We start from the raw sequence: 19,594 nt of genomic DNA on the forward strand, positions 1-19,594 counted from the left end.
AGGGGCCTTAAGGTATAATCATTGACAACATACTTTATTTTTGGTATATAAGCATAATTAAAAAGAAAATCACTGGGGGCCTAGGCCCCCAATGATTTCAAAGTGACTCCGCCACTGTTTGTTACACACCCAAGTCATTAGTTGCAGTGGTAAAGACGGTGTATATCACCCTGGTGATCAAAATTCGAATCTCCTCTCCCATTTCAAAAAAAATAATTATTATTTGTTATAACGTGGAAAAAATATACCGAATGTGGTGTTTGCATTGCAAAAAAATTAAGACGAGGTTCACTTTGGTTTAGGTGCAAAGAATAAGTAAAAGAATTTTAAATGCATATTTTGAGAAAGAGCTTAAATGAGAAGGTATAAATTGTTAAAGTGGAAATTCCTTTTATAGTACTACATGAACTTTGAACTTTTTTTTTGTTTTTAGGAATTATTAATTTATATATTCGTTGGGTCTTAAAAAATTATAAAATAAATATTATCTTATATATTAACAAAATATCGCATCTAGAAACCCAATTACTCTGAAATTTAGACAAAAAAGGAATTGTGGCGTTGGGATTATAGATAAAGGACAGGTTATTATTTTAATACAATGGCCGAGTTGAGACTCTGAGATTTTACTAATTAATCAGAAAATTATTATCTTATGCAATTAGAAAAGATCATTAACAAAATATGTACCGTATTTAGAAACCCATTTACTCGGAAATTTAAACAAAAAAAAAAAAAAAGAATTGTGACATTGGGATTGCAGGTAAAGAGGGAGGTTATTATTTTAATACAATGGCCCGAGTCGGGACTGTGAGATTTTATTAATTAATCGAGGTTATTAACTAGATAGAGGTACAAAAGACAGGTATTTAAAAATATATTAAAATAACTAATATGATTAATTAACTGCTCAGCATATCTAAACTGAAAGGCCTAATCAATGTACTCTTTTAAGTTTTACAAGAAATAAATAATCGTCTTTCTACATATCTTGAGCTGAATCTCTACATATCAATTAATTCATGGACTCTTGCTTTCTCTCATGCTTTGGAGGAACCGCATATGGTGCCTTCGCTGCTATCCTGAAAAACACACAAATCAACAATAAATAATTAGTTTAATTTTAATTTATTGCCTGAACACATTAAAGATATTATCCGATCTAGGTCACGGACCCATGCATTAAAGATATTGTCCAATCTAGATACGGACCCTTGTGGATTTAGTTTTTTATGTTCACAAAACGCATCCAAGTGTGTGAGGAGCAAGGGCAACTTTACCTAATCATATACACATCATTCGGTTGAATTATGTTAATCCAATGTATAATAACTAGCCAGATTAACGTGCATGTATTGTTAATTAAATCTCAATTATATTAATGTTATATGTACGTACCTCTCTTTTCTCTTCTCAAAGAACCTGTGGAGCGAATTTCTTGGCATTATTGGCATATCAGGACGACTGGTGGCAGTGAGATTTGGTCCTAATTTGGACAATACAACGTTAGAAACATCGTCTCCTTTGACATTATTGGTTGAATCCGAACCAGATCTTGCAGAGCTTTTCCCCATGGCAGCTAACTCCATGACCTCTTTAGCCTTGTCGGCCCTAAAATCATTGAACACAAACACCCGTCCACCGTACAATATAGTCATCGGAGCAGTCTCAGCCCCCGCTGGCGCCTTGGTAGTTGTAGCAGTTACGGTGGTTGTGTCTTCAGCAGATGAGTTTTCCATGGTGGAGAGCAAATTCAAAGTCACTGGCTCTGTCGGCGACCGACACGTCTGGTGTTCACCGCCTGAAAACACATTAACCAATCAAAAATTAGACCCAAATCATACGTTTGACTTGGTCAACGGCATTTATATCTGAACGAAAATGCGTTACAATTCCACTTCTTTTTTTTCCCCTAATCATCTCATTGGCACACATAATCCATATGAAATCGTTGTCATTCACAACTCAACATTTGAGGGAGAGTTAGAACAAGAAACTAGGGGTGTTAAAAATCGTGAAAATCGAACCAACAACCTAACCGATCAAGAAAAAATTATTGAGAACCATTGATATAATCAAAATAATCGCCCCGTTCGTAGATTGGGTTAAATTCATATCAAAAAACTGAAAAAAAAACATACAACCATAACCAACCATTTACACCTCAAAAAAACATAGAAGCTAATATTTCGATTTAAGAAGAGAATTGAGCATACCTTTTGGTGCGATTCCAAGAGTGATATGGTCACCAAAACTTCTTCTTTCCTTCACATACTGGCTCAAGAGATTGCAGGTTTGAGCAAAATTCGACATGTTGAGAGTACTGTTATTGGATGGATAAGAATCTTCAATCCTCTTCTCCTCTTCTTGGTATGTCTGTCTGTCTGTGTGTCTCTGTGTGTGGACTTGGAGATATAATACCACTGCTAGGAAGTGAATAGAATATATATGGATAGTTAGGCTGTAACCCACATAATATGAACCTAATTAGTCCTCGCTGTCACCCTAATCTCTCACCTTTTTTTTTTTTCTTTCAATTTCTTTTTTAAGAAAGCATAGTATTTCTCGCACGTGTTTTTTGCATGACAAAAAAACAAAAAGAAAAGGAGACGTACGCTTTCGTTGGCAATAACGCGTTGAATAACAGTCGGGGAGGGGAGACGGTGAGAAACTTCTCCGAAACTGCTCGTCTGATTATTCAATTACACAGAATTACTAGAATGCCCTTATCCGTGGACTAATTCAAATAAATGTTTTTAATACTTCTAACAACCGAAAATAGCATAGAATAGAAGGAAAAGAGCATTGTAATTTGTAAATTTTCTTTTTAAATGTTTAAAATTAATATAGCAATAAATATATTTTTTTAAAAAGAAATCAGATATTTCATTTTAAATTTTGCCAAAAAAAAAAACAAAAATTATAGATCTTCTTGTTCTTTTTCTTTTTTCTATAAGTGAAATGAATTTCAGATTGCGCCATCTATAATTCTATATTAATTAATGGATTGGGGTAGGAGTGCGTAGGTCCTATGACTAGTGTATTGAAAAATTTTACAAAAATAATAAATGTGTAGTATTTAACATAACGAATCTAATGATACATTTTTTATTTGAATTTTTAGAAAAAAAAAACAAATTTTTAAAAAAAAAGCAATTTGATATTTCATTGTAGATATTTCTTGAAAAAAAAACAAAATTGTACTTATCTTCTTCTTTTATATATATAAGTGAAATGAATTTCAAATTAATACCCAAAAATGTTAGATTACCCCATATGTATTAATTATATGTATTTTTAATTGGTAAAATATGTATTAATGCTGGAGTGCGTAAACTTATTGAGAAAAGGCGAGGTGTCCATTTGGGTCATTTCACATATAAAACAACGGAGTTAGAATCTTTTAAAACGCCGTTAGTTAGGTGGGAGTGTGCGTGATGACACGGACGTCTGTCTCCCCATGTGACTCGCCTTTCTTTCAGATGTGTTCGCTTGACCAGAGGCATCCTAAACAACACGTGTTAAACATGTCCATAGTTCTAGCTTGTACTCTTAACTCTCTAAAAGTCTCAATACTAGGGCCCACCACCCAACTTGACAAATTGGGCTTCCTGTCATGGACCCTGATGTGTGTCCTCCGGGCCCAGATCCATATTTTCCATCATAACAAGTTGTTCAATATTTACTTTGGTGAATGGATTTTTGATTTTTTGAGTTAAAATGATTACTTCACCCAATTTTCACTAGCAATGGAGTGTTATATTTAAGATTTACTATCATATGTCATACAACCAATTGTAATATTGAAGTGAATGTTCAAAGGGTGGAATAGTTGTTATATGTCATACAATCACTTTGTGATAATCTAATAACGTAGATGGTTATCTCTCCAAACTTAGCGCGTAAAGAATATCATCCTAGATAAGCAGTTCGATTATAAGCTAGCGCCACTATTTTTAAATGGTATGTGTTGAGTCTCGACCCAACTAATATGTCTAGTGAGTTTGTGTGTACCTAGCCCAACATGAGTTTGAGCTTAGTGAGCCATCCAAATCCCAATTGGTTTTTTCTGAGACTTGGTCCAACTAGCTTGTCGGGTGAACTTGCGTGTGCCTAGTTCAATATGAGTTTGAGCTTAGTGACCCATTCAATTTTCAAGTGTTTTACGTTGGGCCTTAGCCTAACTAACATGTTAGATGGATTTGTGCGTGTTTACCCTGACCCGAATTTGGGTATGGTGATTTGTTCAAATCGGCACGTGTTGGGCTTTAACCCAACTTATTCTGTTATCAAGCGGAAAATTTCTATGCATGCGGACTTAACCATCTGAGTTTAAGCTTATATCAAATGTTAAAATCACAAACTTCTATAGTATAATTTTCGATTTTAAAAAAAGGTCAAAGATGTGATGAGTACCTCTTTACCCAAACTTCATGTGAAAGCATGAATTAGAACATGATTTTGGGGAAAGAAAAAGAAAAAGAAAAAGAAAAAGTTCGGGAGAACCGACAAAAACACCTATGGTTTTTTGTTTTTGTATTAGTGTGAGTGGTGGTGGTGCGTAATAAGAAAAATTAGAATATGCTTTTGGAAGAATGAAAACGTGAGAATTGCAGTCAACTGGTGAAAGTAAAAGAGGGTGCCGCGACTTCGCGAGCGACACGTCACGGTGGTTGTTTTAGACCCATTCAACATATTTATTATATCAGGCCCACAGCCGCCCATCACATTAACGTGCCCTATCCACAGATTAACCCTGGTTTGAACCAACAACCATGGTTCATCACTTCATCTATTGTAATATATATATATATATATATATATATATATATATATATGTATGTATGTATGTATGTATGGAGTATGGTCCAACTTCGACTTTATCTTCAAGAATTTCTAAGCCTGTGTTTGATAATTACTCGGGAACGATACAAGTGTTCAAAGAAATAGTTGGAACAAAATCTAAAATTATAACACCCCGTTACTCTACACTAGTAACATTCATCGGTCCACACTAATTTAAATTTAGAAAAATGTTTGCTCCTAGTTAATAAGTTTGGCGTATTATATATTGTATACTTCATATCTTTTCTTGGACGATGTGGGATAAGGGTGAAGAGATTTAATCCCTTCTCTATCAGGTAGCTTGCTCAACACCATCAAACTCACACAATAAAGATTAATGGCTCCACCCACTCGAGTCGAGTGTTATACAAATACTATTGCTTTATCTTTTCGTATTGGAAGTATTCAAACAAATATCTTGAGTCTTATTTGATCTTCTAGAATTGCAAAAACTCAACGGGTCCAATCTGAGCACAAAGATTCCTTGTTGGGCTTCAAGGGCTTTGTGATCCGTTCAACTGTGTTTCACGAAGAAGCCCTGGCCCAACTAGCCAGATTCCTTATTGGGCTTAAACGTTGCCCAATTCATAATGTTCGAGTATTGTGTTGGATTTCCTGCTTTCTAATACTTGCGAGATATCTTTCCGGACATGCCCCTCAAATTGAAACATTTTTCCCTTTCAAATTGCGCACTTAGCCCAATTCTGAGAGGGCATTTTAGTAAATGTATTCTAACGGTTTCAACGGTTTTTAAAGTTGACTCAGTCAAAGTAGAAAACAGACCCCTTATTATGCCTCTCTCATTTCTAAGGTTCTGTTTTGAATACTGTCTTCAGCCAACGATGCACCATGAAGAGTCCAAAAACAAATCAAGAGAAGGAAAAAAAAAATCCGAAAAGCCAGCAAAACAACACAAACTCACAAATTTACCACCAAAATTACATCACTGAAAGACCTCCAAGGTTCCCTTATGCCTGAGTGATGGCCGTGGATTCGCTTCTCCGGCCACTTCTTCTTCTTCTTCTTTTGATCATCCTTATAGTGTCATTTCCTTTGGTATATTCCGCGGCCGAATCAGAAGCATTGTTAAATTTCAAGAAGTCCTTAACAGACACAAATAATGCACTTGCTTCTTGGGTTTCTAATTCAATCCCTTGTGATGGAAAGACTCGTTGGGATGGACTTGTGTGTTTTAATGGCATTGTCACCAGTCTCCGTCTAGGAGGGATGGGATTATCAGGGAAAATCGACGTTAGTGCGTTGATTGGTTTACGGGGACTTAGGACTTTAAGTTTTAGTAACAATAACTTTTCAGGTAGGATTCCTGAATTCAATCGTTTAGGTGCTTTGAAGGCTATTTACTTGTCAGGAAATCAATTTTCAGGGGATATTGCGTCGGATTTCTTTGCGAAAATGGAGTCTTTGAAGAAGTTGTGGCTCTCAGACAATAAGTTTTCTGGTATTATTCCATCATCTCTGGCTCAATTGCCTTATTTAATCGAGTTACATCTCGAGAACAATCAATTCAGTGGAGCGATTCCAACAATAGATAGACCAACATTGATGTCCTTAGATGTGTCAAACAACAAACTAGAAGGGGAGATTCCAGAGGGTTTATCGAGATTCAACGCAAGCTCATTTGTAGGAAATGATGGCCTTTGTGGAGGAAAATCGGGTAAACTATGCAATGAAAAGGTGGTAGGAGAGCCATTTGAATTGGATTATGGAAACGGTGTGAGTGATGATCTTAACATTGGTGCTACAAAGGAGGACTCAAAAAAGACGGTTTTAGGTGTCTCAACATTGGCTATTCTGCTTCTGTTTGTGGCAGCTGTGGTAGTTGTTAAAGCCAAGAGAAAAGAGGAGGACGATTTCGATAGGATTGGCAAAGATGCCCCGGAAGAGGCATTCGAGGTACATGTTTCGGTGACAGTACCAGCGAGGAAGGAACCGGAGATTGTGACAAGAAAGTCTGGCTCATCCCGGAAAGGGTCTAGTCGTGGCAAAGCCGGAGGGAACAACAGGTTGGGGGAATTAGTGATAGTGAATGATGAAAAGGGTAGTTTTGGTTTGACAGATTTGATGAAGTCTGCTGCAGAAGTGCTTGGAAATGGAGCACTGGGTTCTTCTTATAAAGCTACAATGGCTAATGGGGTAACAGTGGTGGTGAAGAGAATAAGAGAAATGAATGCAATGGAAAAGACCGAATTTGAGGCAGAGAGCAGAAAACTGGCAAGTTTTCGACACCCTAATCTGTTGACGCCGCTGGCTTTCCATTATCGGAAAGAAGAGAAGCTAATGGTGTATGAGTACATCCCCAAAGGGAGTTTGCTTTACCTACTGCATGGTATGAACGCTATGGACTTTCATTTTCTGCAATGGTATGAACCCTATTGACAGTTTTTTTATTCAGGTGATCGAGGACCGTCCCACGCTGAGCTCAACTGGCCTTCCCGTCTGAGAATTATTCAAGGAATCGCCAAAGGATTAGGCCATCTTCAGACTGAGCTTGCTTCCCATGCTTTGCCTCATGGAAATCTCAAGTCGAGCAACGTTCTTTTAGGCCCCGAAAACGTGCCATTACTGACGGATTTTGGATACAACAGATTGGCAAGCCAGTCAATTCTAGCACAAGCATTATTTGCTTATAAGGCTCCTGAAGTTGCTAGATATGGTCAGGTTTCCCCAAAATGCGACGTTTACTGTCTCGGAATCATCATTTTGGAGATCGTTACAGGGAAATTTCCGGTACAATATCTTTGTAACGGCAAGGGAGGGACTGATGTAGTCCAATGGGTTGCATCTGCAATTTATGAAGGGAGAGAATCTGAATTGATTGATCCAAAAATAGCTAGCAATTACAATGCACTTGGTGAGATGGAGAAGCTCCTCCACATTGGTGCAGCTTGTACTGAAACTAATCCGAAACGACGACTAGACGTGAGAGAGGCCATTGCAAGGATAGAAAGTGTGAAATTTGAAGATAGTAAAAAGGCTGCTAGAACAATGGAAGTGTTACCTTCACTTAGAGATGGATATGCAGATTCTGTACATGCAAACATGCCTAGTTTTCGTAATAGGTTCGGTGAGCAATCTGGACGGAGACATGAAGTAGGCGCTTCTGAAGACCCGACGTTAGAACGAAATGCTAACAGTTTCGCCTTTTCTGTGACTTAACTCTCTTCATGGACGAGCGACACAGATAAATCTGTAACAAAATTAAATCTTCTCAGTTAGAGGACTTGAACTTGACATCTTGGAATTGTGCACAAGAGAAAGAGCACAACCTGGAAATACAGTGCCTTTTTAGTATCCATGTAACTTAAAGGAGATTTTCAATCTTCTGTACTTACACGGTAGCCTTTTTTTTGCTGTACATGCTTATTTTAGAGATTTTAAGACATCATTGTATATATTTTAGGCACACATTTTTCCTAACCCTCACGTCAATCCCAGGAACCTCTTATCCATTCTCATTCGACTATAACGGTGAGCAAGCAAGTCAAAATAGAAAAACTCATATTGGAGTTGGGGTTAATCAGGCTCGAAAGGATGACTTCAATCACGTCAAGGTGACACTCTATTACTTAGTTATATCCATTCTTTTGCCATCCATCGAGAAATAGAACTGACTCAATATAAGTCAAAGGGTCGATAAACTAACAACACTATTCTTGAATAATCGAACAAGTTGGAGTCGAACCTTTTTTTTGCACTAATAAGGATATGAAAATAATGAGAAAAAAGGGATTCATTGTCAACTTCTCCTATGAGAAATATGATTTACATATTCGAGCCATAGCATATGGTTTCATAAAACCGTATTCACAATCTATATAAAGCCGGTTTCACTTTACATGAAGAATATTTGGGTAAGCATGTTCTATTCCATACGGATATAAGAAGGAACCCAAATCAGTATTTCTTAAACACAATAGAGAAATCAGAACCAAGTCCTCCAGGCTACTAATGTCACATACATGAATGTTGCAGATTAGGGTAATCAAGAGAAGTTAATGACGACCGACAACATTAATTAATAATCTAGATCATTCTAGATGAACCTGATTAGTGATCATGCAAGTGCAATGATCCAATGCCTAATCTTGAGACTCCCAATACTAATTACAACTCATTGACAGATTAAGTCAACAAATCTGTACCTTCCAAGCTCATTATACAGCTGGAGATGTCAGCAATTCAAAGATTTTAAAATCAACTGGCAGACACCCAACAGCAGCCAACCTTTGGTGTGTGGTGTATTGCACATTTTCATGCAACATTTCCACAGATACCTATACCATTTTTTAAATTGGGAACGAAACCATACAAGTTTGTCATTTGAACATCCGATATGGGTCTAAACTTAGGTCGTCAAGTCCGCATGTATAAAAATTTCTTACAAGACGACAAGATAAATTTGATCAAAATCCAGTGCGTGATCATGCTCTCGTTCCACATATAGCTATACTTAAACACACTGAACATTTCTTGATACTAATGCAACTATTTAGTTCTTTAATGTTTCTGATAATTGTGTGATTATTCTTGACAATCAATTGTGTAAGTGCACGCGTGCATGCACGTGGATGTCAGTTTTATTTTGACAGTGGATTAGTTGACTTCATTTAATTCATCATTAAGTTGTTGATTAATTTAAGATTAGTCTATATCAGGCCAATGCAACAAAGGTAAACAAGAATATATATATCTTGAGCCATGCGCTAAGTTTTGGCGTGAGAAATTTCTGACGATATGATATTAGCCTCATATCGAATGTTCAAAGAGTAAACTCTCATTTATTTGATAACCTGTAATCAAGTTTATGCGACCACATTAAACTCCTGCTTAGGTGAGCTTATCAGAGAAGTGCCATCTTAGAAATCCATTTGAGAATAACTTTGTAGTTTGTAAACATAACTTCTGTATATTATTTGCTAGTTTACTGTGATTGCAAAGTGAAGAATTGAAGCACGAGTAGTTCATATGATATTCATATATATGGTATCTCATAGAGACCTCGAGTTCGAGTCTTCCCTTCCCTCCCTTCCCTGTATCCAAAAGTGAAGAAGTGAAGCAACTTCAACTTTTTGAAATTCATAGAAGGGTCAAATTGGGCCTGAATTTGAAACCTGCCAAGACCATTTTAAGCTAAAATTGTGGCCCATGTTGATTATATATTCCCTTATCATATTATACTACATTTTCATAATATTTAAAGAAAAATGCTATTTTTAAAAGTTGTTCTAAAGTTTTCTTCTACTATTCTTTTTGGACACCAATCTTTTTTTATAACAAAGGAGGATACCTTACAAGTTTATCTTTTTGACATTTGATATGAGTCTAAAATCGGGTTATCAAACCCACGATCAATAAATTTTTCAATAAACCAAAATCCAATGTATCATCATAAAGATATTGTTTCAAGTGAGAATCGAACTCGGAACCTTTAGTCTTTAAAATCCATACAGTTTGACTTCAGATAAATTCATCAATGAGACTATCACCCAAGAGATTGGACACCATCTCTTTGTCACACATGCATCTAAGAATTATGAGAGCTCTAGGGTGATCACAGATTTATTAATAGAAAGCTTTCATTTTTTTTTGAAGGTTTTTAGTTCGATTTAATCGAATATATATATATAAAATAGTATTAGTGATGGTGATTTGGCCGGAATATGCTGTGAAAGGTTCCGCCGTCGGTGGTGGCTAATTAGTCAAAACTTTCAAAAAATTTCCACAAGAAAGAAGAAGAAAAATACTATAAATAGTGGAAAGTCAAGTGGGAACCTCACATTCAGACAAAAATCCACAGCTGCCTTACAAGACCAGACCCCCACTCGCACACCATTTTCACTTCCTGCCATCGTCTCCTCTGAATTTTTTTTCTTTCAACTTTCAAGATTCTATTTCTGTTTCTTATCTTCTTCAACAAAAATCTTTTCCAGAATTTTTCCTTCAAAGATTTTTTTTTGATTCAAAAACAGTAACTAATAATTTTTTTTTCACATATAGATTATCATCAATCTTGTTTAAAACTTGATTAATCAAGAAACTGAGATTCTACAGAATCTGTAGAATCTGATTCTTTGAAGGTTGAAATCAGAGACAGATAGAGGTATATATATATATCATGGAGCAACCGCCGGAGAGTGGAAGTGGGAGTGGTTTGGTGTTTGAAGAGGCGGAGAAGATAATATTAAGGTGGGATTCTACCGCATCGGAGGAAGCTAGGGAGAAGATGATCTTCGATTGCGATCGCGATGAGGTCAACCGATACTTACAGGCCGTCGATGAAATTCAACGCTCCATGTCCACCGCTTCCATTTCTTCAACTTCGGAGGATCAGAAAAGCAACAACAAGGTTAATAACTCCGCCACCATCCAGATCGCCATGGCTCGATTGGAGGACGAGTTCCGTAACATCCTTCTCATACATACTACTCCAATCGAGGCCGACTCTCTCACTGATCCTTCAAGCTCCTACTCCTTCCACTCCACCGACGAGTCGCTTGATGAGAGCTTAAGTTTCGGTGAGACTTTCGATGCGAGGGTGAAACAACAGCAGGAAGATGAAGAACAACAACGAGAAGGAATATCTGCGGATTCGTCAAGTTTCAGTCACTCGAGTTACCGATCCACGAGTTGTATTCGCGAGATCGATCTGATTCCAGAGGAAGCAATTAACGACTTGCAGTGCATCGCCGGACGCATGATCTCTGCTGGGTACTTGCGGGAGTGTATCCAGGTGTACGGGAGTGTTAGGAAATCTGCCGTGGACGCCAGCTTTCGAAGGCTTGGTATCGAGAAGTTGAGTATTGGAGACATTCAGAGGCTCGAATGGGACGCCTTGGAAACTAAGATTAGGCGCTGGATACGTGCTGCAAAGATCTGCATAAGGATTTTGTTCGCAAGCGAAAAGAAGCTCTGCGAACAGATCTTTGAAGGGATTGGTACTGCCATTGACGATGCTTGTTTTATGGAGACGATTAAGGGTCCCGCAATTCAGCTCTTCAATTTTGCTGAGGCTATAAGTATAAGCAGGAGATCACCGGAGAAGTTGTTCAAGATTCTGGACTTACATGATGCTTTGATGGACCTTATACCTGATATTGAAGTTGTATTCGATTCGAAATCGTCCGATTCCATTCGGGTCCAGGCGGCTGAGATTCTGTCCAGGTTAGCCGAGGCAGTGAGAGGGATTTTGTCAGAGTTTGAGAATGCTGTGCTGCGTGAGCCTTCCAGGGTTCCTGTGCCCGGAGGGACTATACATCCCTTGACTAGGTATGTGATGAACTACATAAGTTTGATCTCTGATTACAAACAGACTTTGATTGAGCTTATTGTGTCAAAACCATCGGCTGGTTCGAGATATTCAGGCGATCCAACAACCCCGGATATGGATTTTGCTGAATTAGAGGCGAGAACTCCCTTAGCACTTCATTTGATTTGGATTATTGTGATTTTGCAATTCAATTTGGATGGCAAGTCTAAACATTACAAAGATGCATCAATATCAAATCTCTTTATGATGAACAATGTTCACTATATAGTTCAAAAGGTGAAAGGGTCACCAGAATTGAGAGAAATGATTGGGGATGATTATTTGAGGAAGCTAACAGGGCAATTCAGGCAGGCAGCAACCAGCTACCAGAGAGCAACATGGGTGAAGGTTTTGTATTGTCTAAGAGATGAGGGGTTACATGTGAGTGGGAGTTTCTCATCTGGGGTGTCAAAGAGTGCATTGAGAGAGAGGTTTAAGACCTTCAATGCTATGTTTGAGGAGGTTCATAGGACTGAAGCTACATGGCTTGTACCGGATTCTCAGCTTAGGGAAGAGCTACGAATATCGATATCGGAGAAGTTGATTCCAGCTTACAGGTCATTTCTCGGGCGGTTCAGGAGCCATATAGAGAGTGGAAAACACCCAGAGAATTACATCAAGTACTCAGTTGAGGATTTAGAGGATGCTGTCTTGGATTTTTTTGAGGGATACCCTGTATCCCAGCACTTAAGGAGGAGGTCTCAGTGAAGGAGTGGCAATGTTTGCTTAAGTTGGAAAATTAGGACACATTCTTTGAATTTTTTGTGGAGTATTTGGGGGATATGGTGCTGGTAAATCTTGGCTGCCCTGTGCTTTGCGATTCCTCTAAGCATCTCTTATTAGTTCTCAACTTATGCGAAAAGATCGAACTCAATTGTCAGGTGTAGCTTTTCCAGAATAGCCAGGTTCCTGAGCCTGAATGCTTCTGCGCTATAGCATGTTGTTTGTATTATTACCACATTCTAGATTTTTTGCTCCTCTTGTTGATATGGAATATTTGCTGCATATGTGTTTTCTCTTGAATCTACCTCAGATTCTTTGTTTGAACCCCATTTTTAATGTGCCCTTGGTTAATCGCTCACGACAAATAGAATCTGGCTAAATCTTGACAGTTGCAGAGAGCCAAGAACTACAGTGACTTGGATATCCGGTGGCCGATTAAAGGCGATGAGGCATTACAGAGGGTTTCAGGTATATGATGCCATCAAAGATTGATCCATGTTAAGAGGGTTTCCTGCTAAAGGTCACTTGGAGAATCTGTGTATGTTGTCTGGTGCTAGTGAATCTGCATACGAATGACTATTTCAGACGAGTAGATGTATGCCTTACTACTTCAGTATTCTTTCATTCTTTCGTTCATTTATGGTTTTTTGGTTTGACATATATCAGTATGGCCTTTGTATGCCGTTTCTTTGACAATTTTCTCCTTGTAACCTTGATCCAACTTCTATGGCAATGTTGGTGTGTTTGTGAGGCAGAGTTTATGTTGATGAGCTGGTTCTTCACTTTCTGAATCAAACTTTAATCTTTGGAGATTTTAGGTGATTATATATTCCAGAACCGGATATTAGAGCGATAAACTTTTCAATCACTTGACGATAGTTTAATTGGTTGTCTTAGGACTTGGGACATACAGAATATCGGTAGTTTGAATCAACCAGTTGAGATTTTTTTTGTGGAATTCTGATTCTGTGTGTTTATTCCACTTCCGGTTCCCTACCTGTATAGTTTTCGATCAATCTTATATGTCACCAACATGGTGGTGTGGACCGTTTTAACAATATGAAGTTTACGTTCATCCAACTGTCTAAAGGGTATGTTGGTGGTTTATCTGTTAAAAAAGAGAGGAAGAAAAAAGTGATGGACGTTTCCAACTCTAAACGACACAGCAAGTCAGCAACGGCTAAAAGCTGCAACTTGTAAGTGTGGCTCTTATAATTTGGCTTGCAAATGAGAATAAGATTACTTGAAAAAGTAGAACAAGTAAGCCCGCCGAATTAGTTGTTCTTGTCTCCAACATTTCCTGTTTCTTTTCTTATTTTAGAATGCTTGAAAGCGAAAAAGTTTACTGATATTGACATATGATACGTAGGCAAGCATTACTTATTGATAATTTGATATTAGAAACCAATCCAAAAATCTCCAAATATATTTGTCAAGACTTATATCCCACGTCTCATTGACATGACTCAATTGAATGGCATATAAGCAAAGATTTTCTCACACAAGAGACGCGTTTTCTGATCCCAATATCTAGGATAATAAATCTATACTAGTCCATGACTCATAGTGAACAAAATTTATTGTATTTGAACTTGGATTTCTAACATGGCATCAGATTAAATATTAGATCCATTTTGAACAGGAACTCCCTACCCATGTCTACTTGTTAGACCTTACATAACCGAGCACAAGTACAAGAGAGTGTCAAGACTTCTATCTTACATTAGAGCAAATACTCGATCCATTTTGAACATAATCTCTACCTATGTCTGTTTGTTGGACCTTATATAACTGATCCTATAAATACAGGAGAGTGTTAAGTCTTAATATCCTACGTCGGATTGACACAACCCAACTAAATAACATATAAGCAAATGCCAAACACCTCACGCAACAACCACGTTGAAAAAATCGGTAGTACGCATTTTCTAACAATATTTGTACCTGCAAGAAACAAATCCATATTACGCGTTTTCTAACAATATTTGTAGCTGCAAGATTCCACAACATTTGGAGAACCATAGACAACAAAGTATCACAGGTAAATTTGTGACAGGTTTTTTTTAGACGTCTTTTAACTAACTATATATATATATCTATCATCCGAAACAAAGACAGCCAAACAAAGCAACTCCAGGACCTCGCTTTTTTCAAATCCATAACCAGATTGCCAAACATTATATATATACAAACATACATATATATATGTATGTAACTATGTATGTATCTCCATTCACGATCTTTATCACAAATGACAAAACAAAGGCTTCAACAAGAACCTACCTCTCACGTGTCGCAGAGAAATAAGTCAAAAAAGAAAACCCTAATTCCTCATTCCCAACCACTAAATCCTAAACAATCATTTGACACTAACAATTCTGGCGGCTTCCATCAATGCTTAAAATCTGGGAGAATAAAGTTTCAACGGGGCCACATTTGCTTGACTTTTAGATCTCATTTATCACAGGCTTACAAACACCATAAGAAACTCATCCCCCGCCCCCCCGCTTTCTCTACTATGTTATAATTTCCTGGTAGCACACTCAATTGTCTCTTTTTTTATCCCTGAAACTTATGTGGACTTCAATGGAAAAGTAATAGCCAAAACACTCTACGAGGCAGACCAATAATTCAAAACTGCTAACCAATTAAGTGTTTTCAGAAAAACATTTCAGGCATGACAAAATTAGATCTCAACGATAGATTTATGTCAGCACTCTTTCCGTCCTTTAAAAGATCTCTTATGAGTCCTTAGAAGACCAACAATTGTAGCGGAAATAAGCTTCTTATCACCACCCATATAACAGCATAAACTTGTAAATAACCACAAAAATTTACATTTCATAGAGAACCACCAACCATCAAATGTTAACCGCTGCTACAATAAGGTTTCGCAAGCAATCCACTGAATAAAGCTTGTAAAGGCTAAAGCATCATTAGTTTCTAAACACATGCTAACAACAAAGCCTGCAAGGAACCAGGAAAGAAATCCATTTCTATAGAGTTACACGCAACTATTGCATTTGATTTAAGTTAAGACTAATATCACATGGACTTCTAAAGCCCTTATGGATTCCAATTGATTTATCATATAAATTAATGTAGCAACCCCAAACCGTTTGGGATAAAGACTTTAATGATGACAATGGGCTTCTGACGGTATTGAGTTCTTTCTAGCGGTGAAAGCGTCTATGGACTTTGGAATGATACAAGTTCAGGAATCTCCCTTGTATGAAAATAGACCAACAAAGCAGACTGCCAAAACACCATAAACTATGGGGTAGTGTAATTGTCTGTCTGGGTTTTTACGCAGGTTAGGGAGGATTTAAAGGCTAGAGGAGGACATGTGGTTCTGTCATGAGTTCTTACCAATTAAAGTTCATCGTGCATCGTAGCCTCCGTCCCTGCCAAAAACAAATGCACCAACTTAAGTGGCTATATATGAAAACTGGAATAAATGTGAAACGTCACTAGCTAGATTAGGAGTGTACAGTTCGGTTGGAACATCATATACAAATGTGAGGAGAAACTCAAAGGTAGAGGCAATTCGATCATTTGTTTATCAATTTAATCTAGTCAGTAATTGAAAATTCACATCATTCTACTTTTATAGGGGATCATTTATATGTTCTCTAATGTGCATGGTTTTAATAGGAAGAGGAAAAAACTCAAAAAAAAGAAGTTTCCTTCGAGTCTCTCCACCTTGAAAATAAGGACACAATCAATTGAAAAAATAAGAGTCATATATGCATACAAAATTTCACCATGTTTGACTCAAAAGAGAATAGAAATTGACCTGACAATGTCCCTCCAAAGAAAAATGAAATCTCTCTTGGAGCCGATTGAAGAGAATCTGAACCATGAACACAATTCTTTTCTAAATCCTGCCCACACATTGCTCTGATACTGCAAAGTAAGAGTGGGAAAAAGTCCCAGAGTCAACCCAACTAAAAAATGCATGAATTTGACATATGAAATGATTGTAAACATACTGAGGCAAACCTGTGAGGATGAGTACTTTTGGCCTTTCTTGCATCTGTCGGTCCAATCAAATTACGCCAATCTGCAATTGCATTTTCCTTTTCTAATACCATAACCAACACTGGACCACTGGTAGAAGTAAATATATAAGTGAGACAGATATGTCTGCAAATATATGCCACAGGTTAACCTAATGATAATACCAACTTCATACAAGCATCAAGCAATTAGAGTGAAGAAAGCCAAATAAAAGTCCAGATGTCATATCAACTATTATCACATTTAACTCGTCTAGATAGCATAATCTGAGTACTGTAAACCCAGATCCTCACACAGCAAAAGACAACACTTGGTAGCTTAAGAAATATATTAAGCATAGTTGGGAGATTCAATAATTGCATAAGGTGAAATTGGTTGATCAACAATAAATTATGAAGAGGAGAGGGTCTTGTATGAGTCTTCATATACAGTCAACATCTGACTAATAAAATTGTTTTCATATAGTTGAATGTTCAGAATATTACACGCTTAAATTACATAGTAAACCAAGAAAATATATGAGGCGATGAGAAACATCAATTTCTATTAACAAAAAAAGGGCATTACCAATTAAGAACTGCCAAGGGAAGGAGTAGTAAAGACAGTCCAACAGCATTTACTAAACTCAATGTCATTCAACATACTGCAACAAAAGACTATTAGAAGTAACATGCAACATTAAGACAATGAAAATGATACCTAGTCATATATTTGATAAGACTGGAAAAGAAGCTCTTTGAAGAGTGCTCAGCATAAAAGCTTGATGCACCGTCCTTATTGAGTTGAGTGATCATTTCCTCGAAGATGTGGAAACCAGAGTCCAAAATGACCTTTTTTATAGCATCAGTGTGGTTGCTGAACAATCCATCTGGTTTGATCATAGCTAACGTTTTTTCCTCTTCGACACTTGCATTGCTTAAATGCCTATACTTCTCGGAGCATTTAAGGTAACAGACTAATTAGATAAACTGAATAAGATATGCTAATAGTTAATCATGTTAACAATGTGAACTAAGACATCCTCACTGCCACAATTAAAGATATAAAGGAAAAGGTAGGTGCATTCCTCAACAGTGATCAAGATTATGGTCTTTTTGTACGACCCTTAATAACTTTCTGACAGTCTGACAATATTTCTAGTGTATAAAGTATAACAACGTTCAAATGGAAGGTCACAGGAAGAAGAAGATGATTGAGCAGTTCTAATGAGTCAAGTATTTTAGACATCTTTTAGTAAACATGAAGAGATGTACAATATTTTCCCTATTGTCAATGTTCTCGTCAATTCATCATCCTCATTCTATTCTGTATGGACAGTAGAAATTCACAACCAGAAAGCAGTTAGAGCATCTAAGAGGAAGACTCCACAAGGCACCGATGATTAATCAACCATAATCCAATACAGAAATCACCTAATTCAAAAACTGACAGATCGTTTTCTGACAACAAACTGCAAAAAATCACGGCACTCCTACACCTCCGTCTGACAAAGGGTTAACTACACTACACAAGTTTTAACCCAAACCGGAGATGAAAATGAACAGATCTATAACACCAGAAATTGCGTCTCCCATTTAGACTCTCATTTTCAGCATCCCAAAGAAAACGAGAAACCCTAACTACAGACTTACCGGCTCGTAATAGAGATGAAGAAGACGAAGATGAATTTCTCGAGGCAACGAACATTACGAAACGCCATCTCCAACGAGGTACTGCGAAGAAGAGAAGATCCGACAAGAAATCATCGACAATGAAAAACCTAACACATTTACATTTACCTTTCGCTGTTGCTTTAATTTACTTTTACGGTTGCTTTGGCATCTAATGCTAGTTTTTTATGGCAACAAATGCAATTAACTATTTACCTTTATTCATCGAGACTTCACTTTTGAATCCTCGATAATTGAAGAAGCACGGTAACTGAAGAAACTCGGAGTGGATTTTCCCCTTCGATCTTGTGTTTGCTGCTTTTTCCAGGTAATCAAACAGGGCCATAGCAGGAATTTGCGAATAAAAGTGCGGGAAAATGGAGGAGAAGGAGATGTGGTGAATTTTGGAACTGGGTTTGTGCCTTTGTGGGCTTTTTTTTATGATACCCGCGGTTAGGTTCATGGGACTATCCTGAATGGTAAATAAACGGGATATGATCCTCTAATTTTGATATCAATTTTCTCTCAAAAATCATATTAAATCATGATTTTTATTTTAAAAATATAATAATAGTGGTTAAGAGTTAAGAATTAATGTTTAAGAGTTAGAATTAGGATTTTCGAGTTTAAGTTTTAATATTTAAGGTTTACGATTTAGAAAAAAAATCATACATCTAAATTACAATTGGAACCAAGAATTAGAGCTCCTTATCCCAAATAAACGAGCTCCACATTGTTTAGTTCAAGTTATGTGATGTCATCTCATTCCAAAATGATTCCATATGGAAATATAAATTAATTGTTACGTATTTATTATTTTATGAATTTGCTGAAACATAATTATTTGATATTCAAATGATTTTTGAATATATGTACTGTCCAATGAATATTCATGGAAAATATACGAATTAGTTATTACAGATTTATTATTTTATGAATGTGATGAAACATAAACTAATTAGTGCATGTACTGTCATATTCAAAAGATTTTTTGGATTCATTTAATTCTATATATGGATGATATGTACTA

At 36.9% G+C, this 19,594-nt stretch overlaps 4 protein-coding genes across 7 annotated transcripts; 2 read left to right on the plus strand and 2 right to left on the minus strand.

Moving 5' to 3' along the window:
* Positions 1–779: 779 nt before the first annotated feature.
* LOC119982062 (protein TIFY 10A-like) lies at positions 780–2,424 on the minus strand. 2 transcript variants are annotated; one of them, XM_038825238.1, is made up of 3 exons: positions 2,217–2,418; positions 1,399–1,801; positions 780–1,082 (listed from the first exon to the last, which is right to left on the minus strand). In XM_038825238.1, exons 1-3 carry the CDS (start codon positions 2,311–2,313, stop codon positions 1,016–1,018), a joined length of 567 nt encoding a protein of 188 aa, XP_038681166.1. In that variant the 5' UTR covers positions 2,314–2,418; the 3' UTR covers positions 780–1,015. The 2 variants fall into 2 exon arrangements, with proteins under 2 accessions (XP_038681166.1, XP_038681167.1); XM_038825239.1 differs by lacking the exon at positions 780–1,082 and adding an exon at positions 1,111–1,280 and having other exon boundaries at positions 2,217–2,424.
* Positions 2,425–5,826: 3,402 nt separating this feature from the next.
* Positions 5,827–8,022, plus strand: LOC119981965 (pollen receptor-like kinase 3). Its single transcript, XM_038825103.1, has 2 exons — positions 5,827–7,192; positions 7,259–8,022. Exons 1-2 carry the CDS (start codon positions 5,827–5,829, stop codon positions 8,020–8,022), a joined length of 2,130 nt encoding a protein of 709 aa, XP_038681031.1.
* A 2,636-nt stretch (positions 8,023–10,658) lies between these two features.
* LOC119982465 (exocyst complex component EXO70A1-like) lies at positions 10,659–13,651 on the plus strand. Its single transcript, XM_038825851.1, has one exon. The coding sequence runs from the start codon at positions 10,982–10,984 to the stop codon at positions 12,878–12,880; it is 1,899 nt and encodes a 632-aa protein (XP_038681779.1). The 5' UTR covers positions 10,659–10,981; the 3' UTR covers positions 12,881–13,651.
* Positions 13,652–15,716: 2,065 nt separating this feature from the next.
* LOC119982093 (probable nucleoside diphosphate kinase 5) lies at positions 15,717–18,967 on the minus strand. 3 transcript variants are annotated; one of them, XM_038825287.1, is made up of 6 exons: positions 18,781–18,967; positions 18,547–18,627; positions 17,615–17,839; positions 16,898–17,005; positions 16,692–16,801; positions 15,717–16,299 (listed from the first exon to the last, which is right to left on the minus strand). In XM_038825287.1, exons 2-6 carry the CDS (start codon positions 18,612–18,614, stop codon positions 16,268–16,270), a joined length of 543 nt encoding a protein of 180 aa, XP_038681215.1. In that variant the 5' UTR covers positions 18,615–18,627; positions 18,781–18,967; the 3' UTR covers positions 15,717–16,267. The 3 variants fall into 3 exon arrangements, with proteins under 3 accessions (XP_038681215.1, XP_038681216.1, XP_038681214.1); XM_038825288.1 differs by lacking the exon at positions 18,781–18,967 and having other exon boundaries at positions 15,717–16,150; positions 16,265–16,299; positions 18,547–18,686; XM_038825286.1 differs by lacking the exon at positions 18,781–18,967 and having other exon boundaries at positions 18,547–18,686.
* Between the last annotated feature and the right edge of the window lie 627 nt (positions 18,968–19,594).

This window comes from Tripterygium wilfordii, chromosome 17, assembly GCF_013401445.1.
Source record: "Tripterygium wilfordii isolate XIE 37 chromosome 17, ASM1340144v1, whole genome shotgun sequence".
Taxonomy (NCBI): domain Eukaryota; kingdom Viridiplantae; phylum Streptophyta; class Magnoliopsida; order Celastrales; family Celastraceae; genus Tripterygium; species Tripterygium wilfordii.